Source organism: Manis javanica, chromosome 17 (assembly GCF_040802235.1).
Source record: "Manis javanica isolate MJ-LG chromosome 17, MJ_LKY, whole genome shotgun sequence".
NCBI classification, from domain to species: Eukaryota; Metazoa; Chordata; class Mammalia; order Pholidota; family Manidae; genus Manis; species Manis javanica.
This window is the reverse complement of record NC_133172.1, coordinates 28,333,698-28,353,953: the sequence shown is the minus strand read 5'-3', so window position 1 is coordinate 28,353,953 and position 20,256 is coordinate 28,333,698. Positions and strand designations below refer to the sequence as shown.

At 33.0% G+C, this 20,256-nt stretch overlaps 1 protein-coding gene across 1 annotated transcript in view; it reads left to right on the top strand.

The window, feature by feature from the left end:
* Positions 1–19,966, top strand: part of ITFG1 (integrin alpha FG-GAP repeat containing 1) — a 321,361-nt gene extending 301,395 nt beyond the window's left edge. Inside the window, exons 15-18 of the mRNA XM_036996514.2 lie at positions 12,554–12,678; positions 13,295–13,377; positions 16,615–16,732; positions 18,689–19,966. Coding sequence (XP_036852409.1) covers positions 12,554–12,678; positions 13,295–13,377; positions 16,615–16,732; positions 18,689–18,748 — 386 coding nt within the window. The 3' untranslated portion in view covers positions 18,749–19,966. The remainder of the gene's footprint in view (positions 1–12,553; positions 12,679–13,294; positions 13,378–16,614; positions 16,733–18,688) is intronic.
* The last annotated feature ends 290 nt before the right edge of the window (positions 19,967–20,256 follow it).

The following is a 20,256-nucleotide window of genomic DNA, read 5'->3' as shown; positions in this document are numbered from 1 at the left end:
TTTTCTCCCAAGAGGAAGTATGGTTTTCTCTAATGTTGCAACAGAACAATACTTTGAATGTGTCCTTTTATATCATTTTTAAAAAGATGCTATTTTTCCTCAATCTAAGGCAATGCCAGATGAGTTGCAAACATTACTCTTAAATGAAAATTTCATATGGCTTAAAGCCTTGCAGGGAGGTAGAATTCAGTGCTGTTTTGACTCAGAATAAAACACACACAAACACACATGTTCACACACTAAGATAAAATTTTGGTGTTTTTTTTTTCCCTTTGGCTAGTGAATCTTCCATGTTCCAGCCTCATATGTCAGCATATATACATAATTTTTTTTATAGAGGCATGAGAGGTACAGGTCTGATTGAGTTGATATCAAATATTCTTAAACAATGAAGTTGGCTTCAATATCTTATCTAAAAACAGTGCATGGGAATCATTACAATGGAATTCATCTCCTATACCGCCTGGTTACTTAACTCAAGATCTTAAATTACAGCATAACGAATTTTACAATGTTGTTAACCAGTCAGAATTGCATGTCAGTATAGTATCTCCTGGAAAATTATAATAGATCAACTTTAGAAACTGTTATTTTTTAATTGCATCAATAAATATATGTTTGAACTACTTTGGAAACTCATATTATGATGTAGTCATAAAAGAACATACCAGCATTTGAATCTGGTAGTTGGGGAATCTGATACCACAAGTGCCCTTTATGTATGTATTATAAATCATTTAAAATTCTTATTCATAACTGACACTTTACCTTTAGGTAGACTTTCTATACTCATATCTATATGGTAAACTAATATAGTATTTTGGAATTGGAATATGTTTACAAGTCTCAGGTCTGACAAATTTGGAGAGTACAGTTTCTTTCATTTATTCATTCATTCATTGAATAAATATATACTGAGTGCCTAATACAGGCCAGACCTATTCTAGGCTTTTATAAAATAGAACTGAACTAAACAGACCAAAGTCTCAGCCCACATAGAGATTTTACATTCTAGTAGGAGAAAAGACACAATAAATCTAAGTAAATTTGACATTATGTAGTTATTAGGAAGTTATTAGGGAGGTTAAGCAGGGGAAGGAAAAAGGAGAATTTTATGTAGGGTGTCCGAGTGGGCCTCTCTGTGAAAGTGTCATTTGAACAGATTTGACAGAGGTAAGGGAGTTAGATATATAGTTACCTTTTGGAGAATATTCCAGGCAAAGGAAAAAGTCAATGCAAAGACCCTAAGGTATAAGTATTCCTGGAATTACCAAAAAATGGTGAAGAGATCAGTGTCCTGAAACAGAATGAAAGAGGGGTATTAAGGAGTAAAAAATAAATCTGAGTTAAATGAGCGATGGGCAGTATAAACTAGAGATGACAAGTTTTCTTCTGAGTGAAGAAGTAGACTGTAGGAAGAACAATAGGTAAAGCAAGAAAACTAATTAGAAAACTATTTAGAATTCAAGCTAGAGGTGATGGTCACTTGGAGTGATGATCAGCAGTGGAGGTAAAAATATGTTTTTGGATTGTGAGTTTTGGTCTATGGATATATATTTGACTTCTTGCCAGACTGGGTATTGTCTGTGAGGAAAAACAAAAAAGCACTATAACTAAAGGGTTACTGACCTGAGGAAATGAAAAGATGGGAGTTGCCATAATACATCTGCCAATTCAATAGGTGTAGGAAGGAAAACCAGGAGTTCTGTTTTGCATTTCTTTTGTCTGTAATATTTTTTAGATATTGAAATAGAGGTGTTGAGCGTAGAGTTGGATATAAGACCCCAGAGTTCAGGGATTGGAAATCTAGACTGGAGTTAGAACTTGAGAGAGAGTTCAGGAATGACATAAGTTAACTTAGTCATATATAACTCTCAGGTTATTTTGGAGATAAGTATAGCCAACAAGGAATTCATAGTTACCAAGGATTAGTAGATACTCTCCTTACTACTAGTAAACATAAAAGAAAATCTCAAACCAACTTTGTGCAAATAAAGAAATTAACTAAGTATACATCCATTAGCATGCAAGCACAAAACAGTTGAAATAATCTGCTTTACACTACTTTGCATGAATGGTTCATTCAAAGTAGAGAAAAATGTTTTCTAATTTCACTATGTGCACAGTGAAATTAGAAAATACTTTTAGACAAATGACACCAACACAACACACCAAAATGTAAGAGATGCAGAAAAAGCAATACTCAGATTGAATTTTATGGTTGTAAACATCTACATTTAAAAACAAGGAAGATCTCCAGTCAACAAACTAAACTTCAAGCCTTAAAGACCTTAAAAAAGAAAACTAAACTAAACCCAAAGCCAACACAAGGAGGGAAATAATAAAGGTTTAAGCAAGATAACTGAAATAGAGAAATCACAGATATCAAAAATTCATTCCTTGACAAGATCAACAAAATTTAGACTCCTTTAGCTAGAATGAATAAAAAAAAAAAGAGATACAACAAAAATCAGAAATGAACTTGGGAACATTATTACCAACCTTACAGAAACTGAAAGGATTATAAGGGAATATACTGTAAACAACTGCACATCAACAAATTAATCTAGATGAAATGGACAAATTCCTCAAAGTACACAAATACCTAAAGTGACTCACAAAGAAGTAGAAAATCTCAACAGACCTATAACAAGTGCAAGATTGAATCAGTGTTAACTCCCAAAAAGAAAAACCAAAGACTGTTGGCTTCACTGGTGAATTCTACAAACCATTTAAGGAATTCGCATCAGTCCCATTCAAACTCTTCCAAGAAATAGAGGAGGGAGCATTTCCTGTCACATTCTGTGAAGCCAGCATTACCATCCTACCAAAGCCTAACAAAAATGCCATAAAGGAAAGAAAAAGAAAAAAACTACAGACCAATATCCCCTGTGAATATTGATGTAAAAAATCCCCAATAAAATGCTAACAAACCAAATCTAATTGCACATTATTATAAACTCCATGAGGGATTTGTCCCAAGAATGCAGTTTGTTCAACCTAAGAAAACCAGTCAGTTAAATATACCACAATAATAGAACTAAGGAAAAAACAACACAGTCACCTCAGTAGACAAAGAAGAACCACTTGACAAAATTCAATACCTTGTCATAATAAAAGACACTCAGCAAATTAGAACTAGAAGGGAACTTCCTTAACATGGTAAAGAGCATTTATGAAAAACCCACACAGCTAACATTCTCCATGGTGAAGGACTGACAGCATTCTAAGATCAAGAACAAGCCAAGGATGCTCTCTTTCACTACTGTTATTCAACTTAGACTACAATTTTAGACACAGCAATTAGGCAAGGAAAGGAAATAAAAGACATCCAGATTGAGCATAAAGAAGTAAAGCTATATGTATTTGCTCATTATTTGTTTCTCTATATAGAAAATCTCATTAGAATCCACACCAAAAAACTTCCAGAGCTAATAAACAAATTCTCCAAAGCTGTGGGGTAAAAAATCAATACCCAAAAATTAGTTATGTTTCCACACACAAGCAGTGAACAATCCAAAAAGGAAATTGTAAAAACTATTCAATTTATAACAGCATCAAGAAAAATAAAATAACTAGGAACAAATGTAACCAAGGAAGTGAAACACTTGTACACTGAAAACTAAAACTCTGCTGAAAGAAATTAAAGAAGACCTAAAAAATAGAATGTTCATGGATTGAAAGACAGTGTTAAAATGGCAATATTCTCCAGAGTGATCAATAAATCCACTGCAATCCCTATCAAAATTCTTATGGTCTTTTTGGCAGAAATGAAAAACTCAAATTCATATAGAATTGCAAGGGCCCCTGAAAAGTCAAAACAATATCAGAAAAGAAAAGCAAATTAGAACTAGAAGGGGACTTCCTTAACATGGTAAAGAGCATTTATGAAATGTTTTTATTCTAACCAAGTTCAAAACTTACAACAAAGCTGTAGTAATCAGCTGTGTGGTACTGGCATAAAGGTAGACATGTAGATCAATGAAATACAATTGAGAGTCCAGAAATAAGCCCAAACATCTATGACCAATTAATTTTTGACAAAGGAGCCAAGAACATTCAATGGGGAAAGAATAGTCTCTTCAACAAACCATGCTGGGACATCTATGTGGTGACATACAAAAGAATGAAGTTGGACCCCTATTTCACTCCATTTAAAAGAATAAACACAGATCCATGACCTAATTAGAAAAGCTTAAACTATAAAACTCTTTGAAAAAAACACAGGGGTAAACCTTCACTTCCTCAAATTTGGCAATGATTCTTAGATTTGACACAAGAAGCACCAGTAACAAAAGAAAAAATAGCTTGGACTTCTTAAAAATGTAAAGCTTTTGTGCATTAAAGAACATTTTTAAGAAAGTGAAAAGGCAACTTCACTGAATGGGAGGAAATATTTTCAGATCTTATCTCTGGTTTTTCTAGTATCCAGAGCATATAAAGAACTTTAAGAGTTCAACAAAAAAAAATTTTTTTTTAATGATCAACAGAATAGACATTTCTCCAAAGAAAATATACAAAGGCCCACTAAGCACATAAAAGGACGTTCAATATCTTTGGTCATGTAGGAAATGCAAATCAAACCTACAGCTGCCATTTCACAACCACTAGGATGGCTCTAATGCAAAAGTCATTAACAAATGTCAGTGAGGATGTAAGAGAGACATCCTTCATACCTTCCTGGTGAGAATGTAAAATGGTGCAGCCACTGTGAAAAACAGTATGGCAATTCCTCAAAAAATTCAAGAAAATATGATCTAGCAGTTCCACTTCTGAGTATATACCCAAAAGAATTGAAAGTAAGGTCTCAAAGTGATATTTTTGTACACCCATGTTCATAGCAGCATTACTTATAATAGCTAAAAGGTGAATTCAATCTAAATATCAATGGATGAATAGACACACAAATCAAAGTATATGCATACGAGGAGTATCACTCAGCTATAAAAAGGAATGAAAGACTGATACTTGCTACAACTTATATGAACTTTGGAAACATTATGCAAGGTGAAAGAAGCCAGACACAAATGCTCACATGTTATATGATTCCTTTTATATGATGCATGTAGAATAGAAACTGAAAGCCGACTCGATGTTAACAGAGCAGAAGGGAAGGGGAGTGATTACTGAATGCAGTGTCTTCATGGGATGGTGAAAGTGTTTGGAACCTACAAGGATCTAGTGGTTGCACAACATTGTGAATACACTAAAGGCCAGCTAATTTTATACTTTAAAATGGTTTATTGTATATTATTGTGAATTTTACCTCAAAAAAACAGTAATAGAATGGAGTGAAATGGATGCTCTCATTGAAAACTGGTGGAAATGTAAAGTAGTATCTTTTTAGAAACCAACCTCCTTTTAGAAATCAGGCTTTTTGTATGTCATCATCCAGGTGTCCCTGTATAATTTGTTGAAGAGGCTATTCTTTCACCCAATGAGTAGTCTTTCTACTCCTTGATTCAGTATTCCATATCTAGGAATAAGAAAATAATGTGGATGCAGATAAATACTGATAAGCCTTTATTTATAATAGTGAAAGATTAGGAAAAATCCTTGATCTCCCACAGTACATTAATTTTTTTTAATGATGACTTAGGAAGGTACTATATAGGCAATAAAATTATGTTTTTGGTAATGTCTGTAGATACAGTTTTAGAGAAATAATTTTAAAAGATGTGTATATATGTATTTTAAATGTGTTATCTGCTTTTCTCTTAATGGGATTTAAGTGTTGCTTTAATTTTACTCTGTTCATCTATTTTTTAAGTGTTTTATTTGATGAGGAAATATTCAAGAAATAATATTGAGTAAAGAGCAAGAATACTAAAGTATGCTGACATCTTTATTTGTATATGAACAGCCTTGGAGAAAACAATTACTTGATTAAAAACTTTGCTGAGATATAACTATAAATTATGTCTTTATTTTTAGATTTTGGATAATTTTGTTTTCATTCTTTTTAATAATTTTTAAGTCTTATTAAACATACAGTTTTAATTTGAAATTTGTTATTTGATCTTTTAAATGGAGTACTATTGATAAATGTTCTCTTTTGGTTCTTTGATAGGAAAATAATTTATAAGTCTAGTTTCATGTCTGTCAAGTCAGTCTTTGCTAGAAGTGTAATATAATCCCTTGTATTTAATTTTTACCTCAACTATGTAATAAATTTCATGTTAGTAAAGATAGCTGTTATGTATTGAGTATTTACTGTGTGGGACACTCTTCTTGTAGGCATTAGTATTCAATTAGCATAACTCCACAAAGCAGACTAATTCTACAGAGCAGCATTCACTATATTGCTTTACAGTTTTATATACATTTTTAATGCCTATCTAAAAATTCACTATTCCTTTCCATTTTCTCTATTTCTAACATAAGAGCTATTAAAAAATGAGTACATATACTTTCCAGTGCCTTCATACTTCTGAGTAACATTACTAATGCTTAACAGAACCCCACTGAATATTAAAATATTTAGATATTAATTAATCTTGTCATTTTTATAAATGTTCATTTTAATTATGTAACAAATACCTAGCAAATATATACACTTTTTAAAAGTGAACCATAATAAGGAGAAATTTTTTTGTCATGCCACTGTGAGAACCTCATGAACCTGTTCTCCCCAAAACAACAAAAATACTGGCCAAACAACTAATTTCAACCATTTTGGAACTCTGAAAATTAACCCAAGCCACAGAATGGATAAACTGTGCATCATCTATCCAAAAGGAAATACAGATCCTCAGTAATGTCTGTGGTATTTTAACTTAGGCTATTTCCATCCCATCTCCCTTCCCTACTTAGTGGTGCAGAAGTGTTGCAGCCATGAAAAGCCAGCAGCCTCACAGTCAGTGTATAGGACGGACCTTTGGAGTTCAATTAAAATGCCTATGCCCAAAGCACTCTGAAATGGGAGAATAAATATCAGAAGAAATAACCACCCAAATTCAATGAAAAACATTAATCTGCACATCTGAGAAACTCAAAAAACTCCAAGTCAGATCAATTCAAAGAGATCCACACAAAGTCAAACTGTCAAAAAACAAAGACCTCATGACAGCAGCAGGAGACATTACTTATCACATACAAGACAACCTCAATAATATTAAAAGCTGACTTACCCGAAACCATAGAAGCGAGATGGAATCATACATTCAAATTGCTAAAAAGAGAAAAGGTAAACTTTCAACCAAAAATTCTTTATGTGGCAAAGGTTTTGTTCAAAAATGAAAAATTTTAGACATTTCTAGTTAAACAAAAACAAAATTCCATCTCCAGCAGACTTCCTCTATAAGAAATATTAAGAGGAGCCCTTCAGGCTGAACTGAGAGGACAACTAGACAGTAACTGGACTCTGCAAATAAGTGAAAAACAGTGACACTGTGGATAAATATAAAATATGGTAACCATCTACCACAGAAACCATTGAAGATCAGCAGCGTTGGCTCTATGCTGCCCCATGGCCATGGGCCTTAACAAGGCCAACAAGGTGACCAAGAACACATGCAGGCCAAACAGCCACCACCAAGGGTGCCTCACCAAGCACTCCAAGTTCATGCAGAATATGATCGAAGAAGTGTGCAGCTTTGTCCCACATGAGCAGCACACCATAGAAAGTTGCTCCAAGTCTCCAAAGACAAGTGGGCCTTAAGTTCTTGAAGAAAAGGATAGGGGTATACAACCATGCCAAAAGGAAGAAAGAGGAGCTCAGCAACATCCTGGCAGCCATGAAGGATTGATATAATAAACCTTATAATAAACTGCATATAAACCTTTTCAGGATAAAAATAAAATATGGTGTGTTTTTGTAATGTAATACCCCTTATTTCCTATCTGATTTAAAAGTCAACTGAATAAAGTAATAATTATAAACTTTGGTTGATGAGCTAGTAATGCATAAAAATACAATTTGTATAACAATAGCACAAACAAGTGGGGAGGGAACATACCTATATTGGAGCAAAGTTGTTATATGCACTAGGAATAGGAGTTTTTTTATTCTAAGTTAATATGCTAATCCTCAGGGCAACTACCAAGAAAATAATTCAAAAATATGGAATAAAAGAAACAAATAGGGAACTAAAATGATATACTAGAAAACATTTAACAAAAGAAAACAGTAATGTAGTAATAGAAGAATTAAAAAGACATGACATATACAAAATCAATAGTAAATGGCATACAGAAATCCTACGTCATCAAAGTTTACATTAAAAATAAGTGCAATAAACACTCCTATCAAAAGTTTAAGATTGGCAGAATGGATAATCAAATATGACCCAACTACATGCTGTCTACAAACAATACACTTTAGATTCAAAGATATCAAATAAATTGAAAGTAAAACTTGGGCAAAAGTAGACCATGTAAAGAGTAAATGAAAGACAGCTTAAGTGGCCATTCTACTATCACATAAAATGAGACTTTAAGACAAAAATTGTTAACCAGAGTCCAAATTCAAAAATACATCAAAAAGGTCATCCATCATTATCAAGTGGGATTTATTCCAGGGATGCAAGTATAATACAGTATTTGAAAATCCATCAGCATCATCCACCACATCAGCAACAAGAAGGATCATCTCCATAGATGCTGAGAAAGCATTTGACAAAATTCAACATCCATTCATGATAAAAATTCTCAACAAATTGGGTATAGAGGGCAAGTACCTCAACATAATAAAGGCCATATATGACAGACCCACAGCCAACACCATACTTAAACAGCAAGAAGCTTGAAAGCCATTCCTGTAAGATCGGGAAAAAGACAAGGATGCCCACTCTCCCCACTTTTATTCAACATAGTTCTGGAGGTCCTAGCCATGGCAATCAGACTACACAAAGAAATGAAAGGCATCTGTAATGGGAAAGAAAAAGTTAAACTCTCCCTGTTTGCAGATTACATGATACTGTACATAAAAATCCCTAAAGTAACCACTCCAAAACTACTGGATCTAATATCTGAACTCAGCAAAGTTGCAGGATACAAAATTAATACACAGAAATCTGTTGCATTCCTATATACTAGCAATGAACTAGCAGAAAGAGAAATCAGGAAAACAATTCCTTTCACAATTGCATCAAAAAGAATAAAACACCTAGGAATAATCCTAATGAAAGAAGTGAAAGACCTATATTCTGAAAACTACAAGACACTCATGAGAGAAATTAAGGAAGACACTAATAAATGGAAATTCATCCCACGCTCTAGGATAGGAAGAATTAATATTGTCAAAATGGCCATCCTGCCTAAAGCAATCTACAGATTCAATGCAATCCCTATCAAAATACCAACAGCATTCTTCAACAAATGAGCAAATAGTTCTAATATTCATATGGAACCACAAAAGACCCCGAATAGCCAAAGCAATCCTAAGAAGGAAGAATAAAGTTGGGGGGATCTCGCTTCCCAACTTCAACCTCTACTACTAAGCCACAGTAATCAAGACAATTTGGTACTGGCTCAAGAACAGACCCATAGACCAATGGAACAGACTAGAGAGCCCAGATATAAACCAAAGCATATATGGTCAATTAATATATGATAAAGGAGCCAAGGACATACAACAGGGAAATGACAGCCTCTTCAACAGCTGGTGTTGGCAAAACTGGACAGCAACATGCAAGATAAGGAAACTGGATTATTGCCTAACCCCATACACAAAAGTAAATTTGAAATGGATCAAAGACTTGAATGTAAGTCATGAAACAATAAAACTCTTAAAAACATAAGCAAAAATCTCCTGAATATAAACATGAGCAACTTTTTCCTGAACACATCTCCTCAGGCAAGGGAAACAAAATAAAAAATGAACAAATGGGACTAAATCATGCTAAAAAGTTTCTGTACAGCAAAGGACACCATCAGCAGAACAAAAAGGCATCCTGCAGTATGAGAGTATGTATTTGTAAACAACATATCCGACAAGGGGTTAACATCCAAAAATATACAAAGAACTCACACACCTCAACACCCAAAAAGCAAATAACCTGCTTAAAAAATGAACAGACAAGTCTACAAAGAAGAAATTCAGATGGCCAACACGCACATGAAAAGATGCTGCACATCACTAATCATCAGAGAAATGCAAATTAAACCACAATGAGATATAACCTCACACCAGTTAAGATAGCCTACATCAAAAAGACTATAAGAACAAATCCTGGCAAGGATGCAGAGAAAGGGGAACCCTACTACACTGCTGGTGGGAATGTAAACTAGTTCAACCATTATGGAAAGCAATATGGAGGTTCCTCAAAAAACTAAAAGTAGAAATACCATTTGACCTGGAAATTCCACTCCTAGGAATTTACCCTAAGAATGCAGCACTCCAGTTTGAAAAAGACAGATGCAGCCCTATGTTTATCACAACATTATTTACAAAAGCCAAGAAATGGAAGCAACCTAAGTGTCCATCAGTAGATGAATGGATAAAGATGATGTGGTGCATATACACAATGGAATACTATTCAGCCATAAGAAAGGAACAAATCCTACAATTTGCAACAACAGGGATGGACCTAGAGGGTATTATGCTCAGTGAAATAAGTCAGCCAGAGAAAGACAAATACCAAATTATTTCCCTCATTTGTGGAGTATAACAAGGAAGCAAAACTAAACAAAACAGCGGTGGACTCACAGACTCCAAGAAGGGACTAGCGTTACCAAAGGCAAGGGTAGGGGAGGGTGGGTTGGGAGGGAGGGAGAAGGTGATTGGGGGGTATTATGATTAGTACAAATGGTGTGGGAGGTATCATGGGGAGACAGTGTAGCACAGATTGGACAAGTAGTGACTCTGTGGCATTTTACTACACTGATGGACAGTGACTGCAGTGGGGTATGGGAGGGGATCAATAATGTGGGTGAATGTAGTAACCACATTGTTTTTCATGCAAAACCTTCATAAGAGTGTATATCAATAATACTTTAATAAAAAAATAGAAGAAAAAAATTGTTAATAGAGGCAAAGAAGGACATTTTATAATGCTAATAAAAAAGTCAATCTATAAGGAAGACATTTAACAGCTATAAAGACAGATGTACATAACAACAAAGCCCCCAAAATACATGAAGAATTGAGGAGAGAATCAGTAATTCAATAGTAAATGATTGGAGACTTAATACCCCACTTTCAATAATAGATCAAACAACTAAGCAAAAGATCAGTAAGGAAAGAGAAAATGACTGTAAACCAACTAAATCTAAACCTAACAGATGTGTAGAACACTCTAACCAGCACGAGCAGAATATGCATTCTTCTCAAGTGCACAAGGAACATTTTCCAGGATAGACCATCTGCTAGGTCATAAAACAAGTCTCAGTAAATTTAAAAGGACTGAAATCATCCCAAGCATGTTCCTCAATTACAGTGGTGTGATATTAGAAATCAGTAATAATTTGTAAATGCCCACGTATGTTGAAATTAAGCAACACACTCCTAAAAAACCAATAGGTAAAAAAAAGAAATCATAAGGGAAACTAGAAAACACTTTTGGTGAATGAACCAAATATACCAAAATGTGTGGGATGCAGCTAAAGCAGTGCTTAGAGGGAAATTTATTGTGGTGAATACCTGTATTAAGGAATAAAAGCAATCTGAAATCAATTTCCATCTTAAGAAACTAGAAAAATGAAAAGCAAACTAAACCCAGAACAAACAGAAAGCAGGAAATAATGAGAGGAATTAAGCAGGGAATAGAAAAGCCTAGAGAAAACCAGTTAAACCAAGAGTTGTGGGTTTTTTTTTTTTAAGATTAATAGAATTTACAAACCTTTAGCTAGACTGGCCAATAAAGAAGACTCAAATTACTAAAATACAGTGAGGAGACTGCTAACAACCTTATAGAAATAAAAAAAAAAGAAGCTACACAAATAGCCAATAAGCACATGAAAAAAAGCTTAGCATTATTAGTCACTAGGTAAATGTAAATAAAAGCCATAACGAGATACCACTTAACAACCACTAGCATGGCTGTAATCAAAAAGACAAACTGTTACTGAGGATGTAAAAAGTTGGAACCCTCGTGCATTACTGATGGGATTGTGGAATGTCACAGCCATTTTGTAAAACGTAAGTCAACACAAAAACTTGTATGTGAATATTCACAGCAGCATTAATCATAAAAAGACCACATACTGCATGATTATATATATTTGAATTTCCAGAATAGGCAAATCTATATGGAAAGTACATTAGTGGTTACCTACAGCTGGGAAGGTAGGGGCTAGAAGTAAGAGTAACTACTACTGGGTATAGGATTTCTTTTGTGAGCAATAAAAATGTTCTACAATTTGATTATGGCTGGACAACTTTTTAAATGTACTTAAAACCACTTACCTATACACTGTAAATGGGTGATGTTTATGGTATATGAATTATATCTCAGTAAAGCTAATTTCTTTAAAAAGTGAATCATTAGTATTTCATATTTTTATCCTTAAAGAATAAGTTCTGGCACTTAAATTTTTAACATTTAATCATTTTAGTATTTGATGAGAGCAGTGTTTCCCAAAATGTCTTTCTTTTTTTTTTCAATAAATTTAGCTGGACAACTTAGCCAGTCAGCACATTTAGCTCTCCAGCTACCATACAATGTACTTGGTTTAGGTCGAAGTGCAAATTTTCTTGATCATCTTCATGTTGGTATTCCCCGTCCATCTGGAGAGAAGGTGAGTAACAATTTATTTTGTTTGCAATGAATCTGTGTTTCAAAATCTCTATTCAAATATTTGAATTCAAATAATTCAGGTATTTTTTATTCCCTTAAAGGATAAAAAAAATGATTGATAGTGACCTATCTAAACTTATCTTACATAGAGCACATCATAATTTGAAGATAATTCTCCGCTACCTTTCTCATAGACTTCACAGCTTCTTATCCCTCTTACCTGCTTTTTTTACTTATCATTTTCACCATCTAACTTATATATTTTTTATTTATCTTAGTTATTGTCAGACTCCATCTCAACTTGAATTTTTTGCTGCTAGCAGTATTTGTACATAGTATGTTGAAAAGTGCCTGGTGCTTAAGTGTGTGCAATAAATATTTGTTGAATTAATGAATCCATGAGACAGAAGTATAATCCTTCCCTGAAAAGATCAAAAAAAAACTTTTTGTCAAGAGGGCACAGGCCTATTTTGGGCTTAACAGACATAAATTTAGCTCAGTCCATACCTAGAATTTCAGTTAATCAAATAGTTCTTAAGCTTTTGCCATATTTATTTAGAATGATAACTGTTTTTAATGTATACTGGATGTTAAATGTTCTTAAATTCTCTTCCCAGTCTATACGAAAACAAGAATGGACTGCAATCATTCCAAATTCCCAGCTGATTGTCATTCCATATCCTCACAATATTCCTCGAAGGTAATGTCCTTGCTTGAACTGAATTTAGTAAAAATAGTCAACTCTGAATCATAGATACAGTTACATCTTTTTAAAACTCTCTCTGTTCCTACTGCATTACCATATATGCCATCACTTAATTTGCTTAAAGCAAAACTTAAATGACTAATCATTCCTACACAAAAGATCTCCAGCATTTTTCATGAAGAACAAATTAAACCTCATTACAAAAACAGCAGGTTAATTAGGAATTTCTACATATTCTGCTTAAATGGCCTGGCCTTCAGTTTACTAGCTATAAATTCTAAAATTTCAGAATACTGAATTTTTTCACAAGCATTAATCTTTTAAATAAATGCTTTGAGAACTGGTATATGTTCCACAGTGGTTAGGTACAAATTCTGGAGTCAGACATAAGCTAGAAACTAAGATTCATGCTGACTGAGATTTGGAGCTAGTCCTTTGTCTTCTCTGAGGATCAATCTCTGCCTCTGCAGAATGGGATATAGAATACCTCCCTTATAAGGATGAAATATGTTAACACAGTGCCAGCATATAGTGAGTTTTCAGAGAACAGTAGGTATTTTTACCCTTATTAACAGAGTATGTTCCTTTTATAATATAGAATTAAACTCTGAAACCTTAATCTTTGTTCACTTTTCTTTAAATTACTAGGTTGATTCCATCTTTTTTTAAAAACAGATTATAAAGATATTCACTACCATTTAAATTTCACTGGAAAGAATATAACTTGTTCTTAAGACTAGTCTGATATCAATATGAAAAAATAACCAAAGAGAAATAGTGTAATGTATCTATGAATATGTAACCAGTGGGGTCCTGCCCATTATATTTCTTCTCAAAATGCAGGCTGTATTGTTTTTTTCATTAAGTTTTTAGATAGGATATATACAGTGTTTGCTAGACACAGCTTGCAGCTCATTCCAGTTCTGTTCAGTGAGGTCACATTAAAATCAGCTATGAAGGTAGTATGTACACTATGAAAACTGGCAGTCAGGGCTTCTCTCCATCCAATGATAGCCAATTTACCAGCATATGAACAGGTGTATTTTACGGTGGATTTATGGACTTTAGAACCAAATTACTGAAGAAAACAACTTAATACACTACTGTTTTAAGTAGGATAGCATCAGTAGAAATAGTTATATAGTCTGGGTTCAGAATTTTCTAATAGGCCTGTATTGTATTTTTGTTAGTTTTCTATACATAAAATTTACAATGAAAGTAAAAAATCTGCACCATGAATAGGAAATTAAATTATGCTACTCCTATATGGTGCAACATCATGACATAGAATAGTCTCCTAAAATAGAGTGGTAAGTAAAAGACAAGAAAAGGAAAATGCATTCAAGAGTACAGCTAATAAGCAATCATTTGTGACTTTAAAAAGATATCTGTAAAAAAAAAAAAAATCTGTGCGTACATGTTTATATATGCATAGGCTATCTATGGAAGGACATGCAAGAAACTGATAAGAATGATTGCTTCTGAGTAAGAAACTGAGGATTGGCCTTTTGTCCAGTTTTTTTCTTACCAAAAGTACTATATTCATGGATTTTCAAAACCTGTTTTAAAAGTAGAACTACCAAAATCTCATGAAAAAAAAATTTTTTTAAGTATGAGGAAGGGACTAAGAATAATTATCTCAACTAATTAACATTATTTGTTTTCTTAGAGTTTTCTCACTCCTGAATTTCTGGAAAATTCTGTTACAGCTTTCTTCCATAACCTCAACATTTTTCTGTTTCTCTTGTTATTTCTGAAGAAATGTTATTTTCAAATTTATGTACATAATAAAAAAAATTGATTTTAGTTTGAGGTGTATTTTGAGATTTATTGACTAGAGGCTAACTTATGGATCAATAAATTTTAATTATCCCAAAATAAGTCAATTGCTACTTGCTATTCATCACAGTGGTCTTACCTTTACTAAACTTTTGAAATGAAAATAAGCAGAATGGATTAAAAAAACAAGACCCATGTATATGCTGCCTACAAGAGACTCATTTCAAATGTAAGGACACACACAGACTGAAACGTGAAGGTATGGAAAGAGCCCATGCAAATGAAAACCCAGAGCAAGTTGGAGTATTTATGCTGATATTGGACAAAATAGACTTTACAACAAAGATTGTAGCAAAAGACAAAGAAGGGCATTACATAATGGTAAGGGGGTCAATGCAACAAAAGGTTATGACATTTATAAATATTTATGCACCCAATATAAAAGCAACAAACTATATCAAGCCACTATTAACAGACCTACGGGAGAACTTGACAGCAATATATAACAGTAGGGAATTTTAAAATGAAAATATATCCATTTTCTATTTTCAGGGAGAACAAAAATTTCTTTGTATATAACCTCCTGCTGTTTTGGTGATAAGAACCTCAATTTTAGGCTTTTCAGGGTTTGCAAATGCATACTACATGGACGGTTATAGAGGAAAGACCTAGTTCTATTTATGCTAAGTCTTCATGATAACATTGAGAGACTTGTAAAAGTGATTTTTTAAGAAATGTGAACATAATTATAGTAATATAAACCCTCCAACATGACACAGAAATGGTAAAAGCTTTGCACAAGCCATCTATGTCCACCCACTTGGACAAATGGCTCTTGTAATTAGTTGGTCCCAGTGCGTATATGAACAGGGGATCAAAAAAATAAGATGATATAGAAATCTTATCAAAATCATATGACTATGCAATGATTCTGTAATATCATTCTACATTGACACATAGTAACCTCATTAGAGGGGGTGAGAATTTAATAATATGGGTAACTGTTGAACCACTATGTTGTATATTTGAAACCAACATAAGATTGTATATCAGTTATACTCAATAAAAAAATTATATGACTATGTAGCCTTAGAGTTCAAGTTTTCAAATTCAGCAAGTCAACAAAGATGTAAAAAGAATGTCTAAGATTGTTTTTAGACTTTATTTGGATAACTTAACAATGTCCAAAGTTCACTTGATAAGTTTATCTAAGAATAATTCTCACAGGATCAAAGAAAATATCAAAGCATCTTACCAAAAATTCTATCCTAGTTCACTTCTCTGAGTAAAATCTGAACTCTACAGGATCATCAATAATCTTAGCCCTAAATTTAGTGGCTTTTAGTAAATGAACTGACTGATTTTTAATAAGCTACTTTGCTTTTTGGTCATAGTAGAATTTTATTTTTAAGTTCAAATGTGTAATTTTAATTCTTCTGTTTTTGTCTACAGCTGGAGTGCCAAACTTTATCTTACACCAAGTAACATTGTTCTGCTTACTGCTATTGCTCTCATTGGTGTCTGTGTTTTCATCTTGGCAATAATTGGCATTTTACATTGGCAGGAAAAGGTTTGTTCATTTAAATGAAACACTAACTTTGGTTAATTTATAACAGTAAAACATTGCTCTTTAAAAACACTTTTAAACTTTTTTCTCATGACTGGGATTTTCTGATTTTTCACCTTCTTTCCATAATGTCATCTTATTGATGATAATTTCTTTCAACCCCATAAATTACTAGTGTCTCTTAGCAATTCTTACAGAGAAGACTATTTATTTTAAAACTTCAATGCTGTACAGTAGTAATCAAGTGGTCACCCCAAAATCAAGTATATAGAAGAACTTAATTAGAAACAATTTTGTAGTAGCCTGAAAAAGAATTTTTTTAATGAGCCTATATTCACTACCTGTTGATAGAGCCATGGACACTTTTTTCCATGAATAACAGCTATCTCTTTCATAAAGAATGAAAGCACAGAGAGATTAAATGATTTTCTCGAGGTTTAGATGGGAAGTTACAACTATAGTGATAAACATCTTTTCCAACCATCAAGGATTCTTTTCACTAAACTAAACTGATATCTGTTCTTCAGTATAATACCCGAAATAGTGATTAAAAACAACACTCTTAGGTATAAATCGAAAAAACTAATTTCTATTTGTATATGAATATATATTAAGCACGTAAGTAGCAGTGTTCCCCAAAAAGAGCTTCTTTTTGTCATAAACATCTTTTTTTGCACCTACTTTGGTTTGTCATGCCCATCATAATCATTTTTGGTTAACTAAAATTACCATCTCTTTTCTCTTAGCTGTTTTAACTTATGAAAAAGATCTTAACTGTTATGATAAATATGCATGCATTTGTCTCTCCAAAAAATGTCTCTCCTTTACATATGAAAAATTTTAACAAAGTCATATATTTTGTTAATTTTAAAATCGCAACTTAAGGGTAAGATCAAGGGTCACCCAAAGTACGTTTGTCCAGAAGTGTCATAACATAGTCTGAAATGTTGCATAGCTCTAGATCTATGAGAGAAAATAAACTGATTTCATTAATGTCTCAGGAGATCTGATTATAGCATAAACATGGTAGATATAATAATAATGATGCAGTAACTAAAAAATTGAAGTTTTAAATACAAATATGGATTCAGTGACATATACTACACCTCCCTATGGTATTTTGGTCTTCTACCTTTTTGACCACTTCTCTTTCACCTGTACTGCCTGCTCCTTTCTACCATTTCCTTACCACAGAGTCTGCCCGAGGCCCTCTTCTTTCTACACTTTCCCTGCCAGTTTATCTAAAATCATAGCTTCAGCTTTACCTCAGATATCCCCAGCCAGACTCCCACCCCTTGGAATGAATGCTCCTCCCCACCATTTCCATAAATATGTACTATCTTTTTTTAGCTTTTGCTTTCCTCACACCAGTCTAGAAGTAATCTGTCTCTCAGAATATTGGCAACATTTTTCACTCTTTACCCTGCAATAGTTATCAAGTATATTTTACTTTTTTTCTTTCTAGGCTTTAAAGTCCTTGAGAACAAAATACAAAACTGAGGACTTTTTTTAATCCCTCAAAATACCATGGACAGTACTTTCCTAGGACGTAGAGTTAATAAATATCTGCTAACTCAATAAGCTAACCCAAAAATAATTAATGTACTTTAATACTAGTTTAATTACCATCCATGTTAAAAATGGGGAAAATGTAATAGCTGATTCCATCCTTACAGAATCTTCTAATGTTTACTTCTACTTTCCAATAAATAGTAAATAATTAACTACTAAGTAAGGAACATGTCTTACTGTTTTTTAAATTCAATTAGAGGATCATTAATTATAAAATAGCTACTGTAAGCTACAAAAATATTTCATAAGATTATTGCATAATAAAATCACATCTTTAGCATACTTATTTCTGAGGACATTTTTATAATTGACCATTTTGTATTTCAGAAATTAGTCTTTCTTGACATTTTCCTATCATTGATAAAATAATGTAAAATTCTTTTTCAGAAAGCAGATGATAGAGAAAAACGACAAGAAGCCCATCGGTTTCATTTTGATGCTATGTGACTTGCCTTTAGGATTACATAATTGAATGGCTATTCACTTGATTAATCGAAGTACTAAATTTGGCTTAAAGAAGAAAATAGGGAATTTTGAATATTATTTATAAATGATGTATCCATTGGTAATTATTGGAATGTATTCAAATAAATATGGTCTGAATGTGTCACACGGTCTTTTTTTAAAGCACTTTGTATATAATAATTTGGGCTCTTTATTCAACAGTGCTGTACATTTTTGTTCCTTTGTGGAATGTGTTGCATGTACTCAGTTGTTTATGTATTTATAATCTTATTAGAATAATAATGATGGAAAAAAGACATGAATAAATAAAAATAAATGAGCAGGGATTTTTGTGTTCCATTTGGTCTTGCTTGTTACAATGCAAACTATACTTTTGTAAATGTGTTACAGATAAAGTCATCAGAGCAGGTCAGGGGTCTCTCATGGATGGCATACAGTATTGGGGACTCTGGCTGTGGGATTGCAGTCAGACAGACTTGCCTTAAACCCCAATTACAACTCTTACAAGCTGTTTGAACCTAGCAAATTGCTTAACCTCTGTGAGACTCAGTTTTCTTGTTTATGAACAGTACTAATAATATTCACTTAAGTTACTGTAAACATCAAGAGGGATGATGTATGTAAAGTGCTCACTCAGCCCATGCCTGGCACAGAGTAAGTGTTCTCCATAGGTGGTAGTTGTCATTACTTTATTATTTTTAGATAGTGTTTTAAAGATCTCTACAACTAACTATCAAAATATATAAACTCAATAAAATTTTATTTCCAGACATAAGGAAATCATTTTCCTTGGAAAACCTAAATTCTTAGTGGCTGATATCATATATAAAGATGTATTACTTGCTTATATTAACTAAAAATTATAGTACCTTCCAAGAATAAATGTGCCCTAAAAAATTTCATTTCAACACTGATCCTTATCATGTAGTAATGAAGAGCATTTGATTTCTTGAAACTGCTGTAGACAGCATCTGGGAATGCCAATCTTCAATCACATTTCTATTCTCAAAAGCTTATAGAAGTCTATAATTTACATTCAGACGTCACTGCAAATTTTTGTGAACTTCATCTCACCAAAAAGTATTTTAAGACTTAAATCTAAGATTGTGGAAAACATGTATATATATCAGTGTTAATAATTTTCTGATATGCAAATAAACATGTGATGGCTATAAAATATAAAATCTTACCTGAAAACAATTTTGTTTTTCATGTTATTTTTTTCTTTACATTTCACTGAGAATGGCATGTATATAAGTGGTTTAGTTTGTGTATCCAAGCATGTTAATATGTCCTAATAAATATTCTGTATTGAAAGAAAGTATTTTGATAAAACTGTAAATTATTATTTTGGAGCATCAACAGGCCTTACAGATTCTGAGGTCTAAGTCACTTATCTGGACTGGAAGATAGAGGTAAAGTGATTGACCCATTGCCTCTTTGTAAGTCTGGGCAAGATAAAAATTTCTTGACTACTCAGTTATTCACTA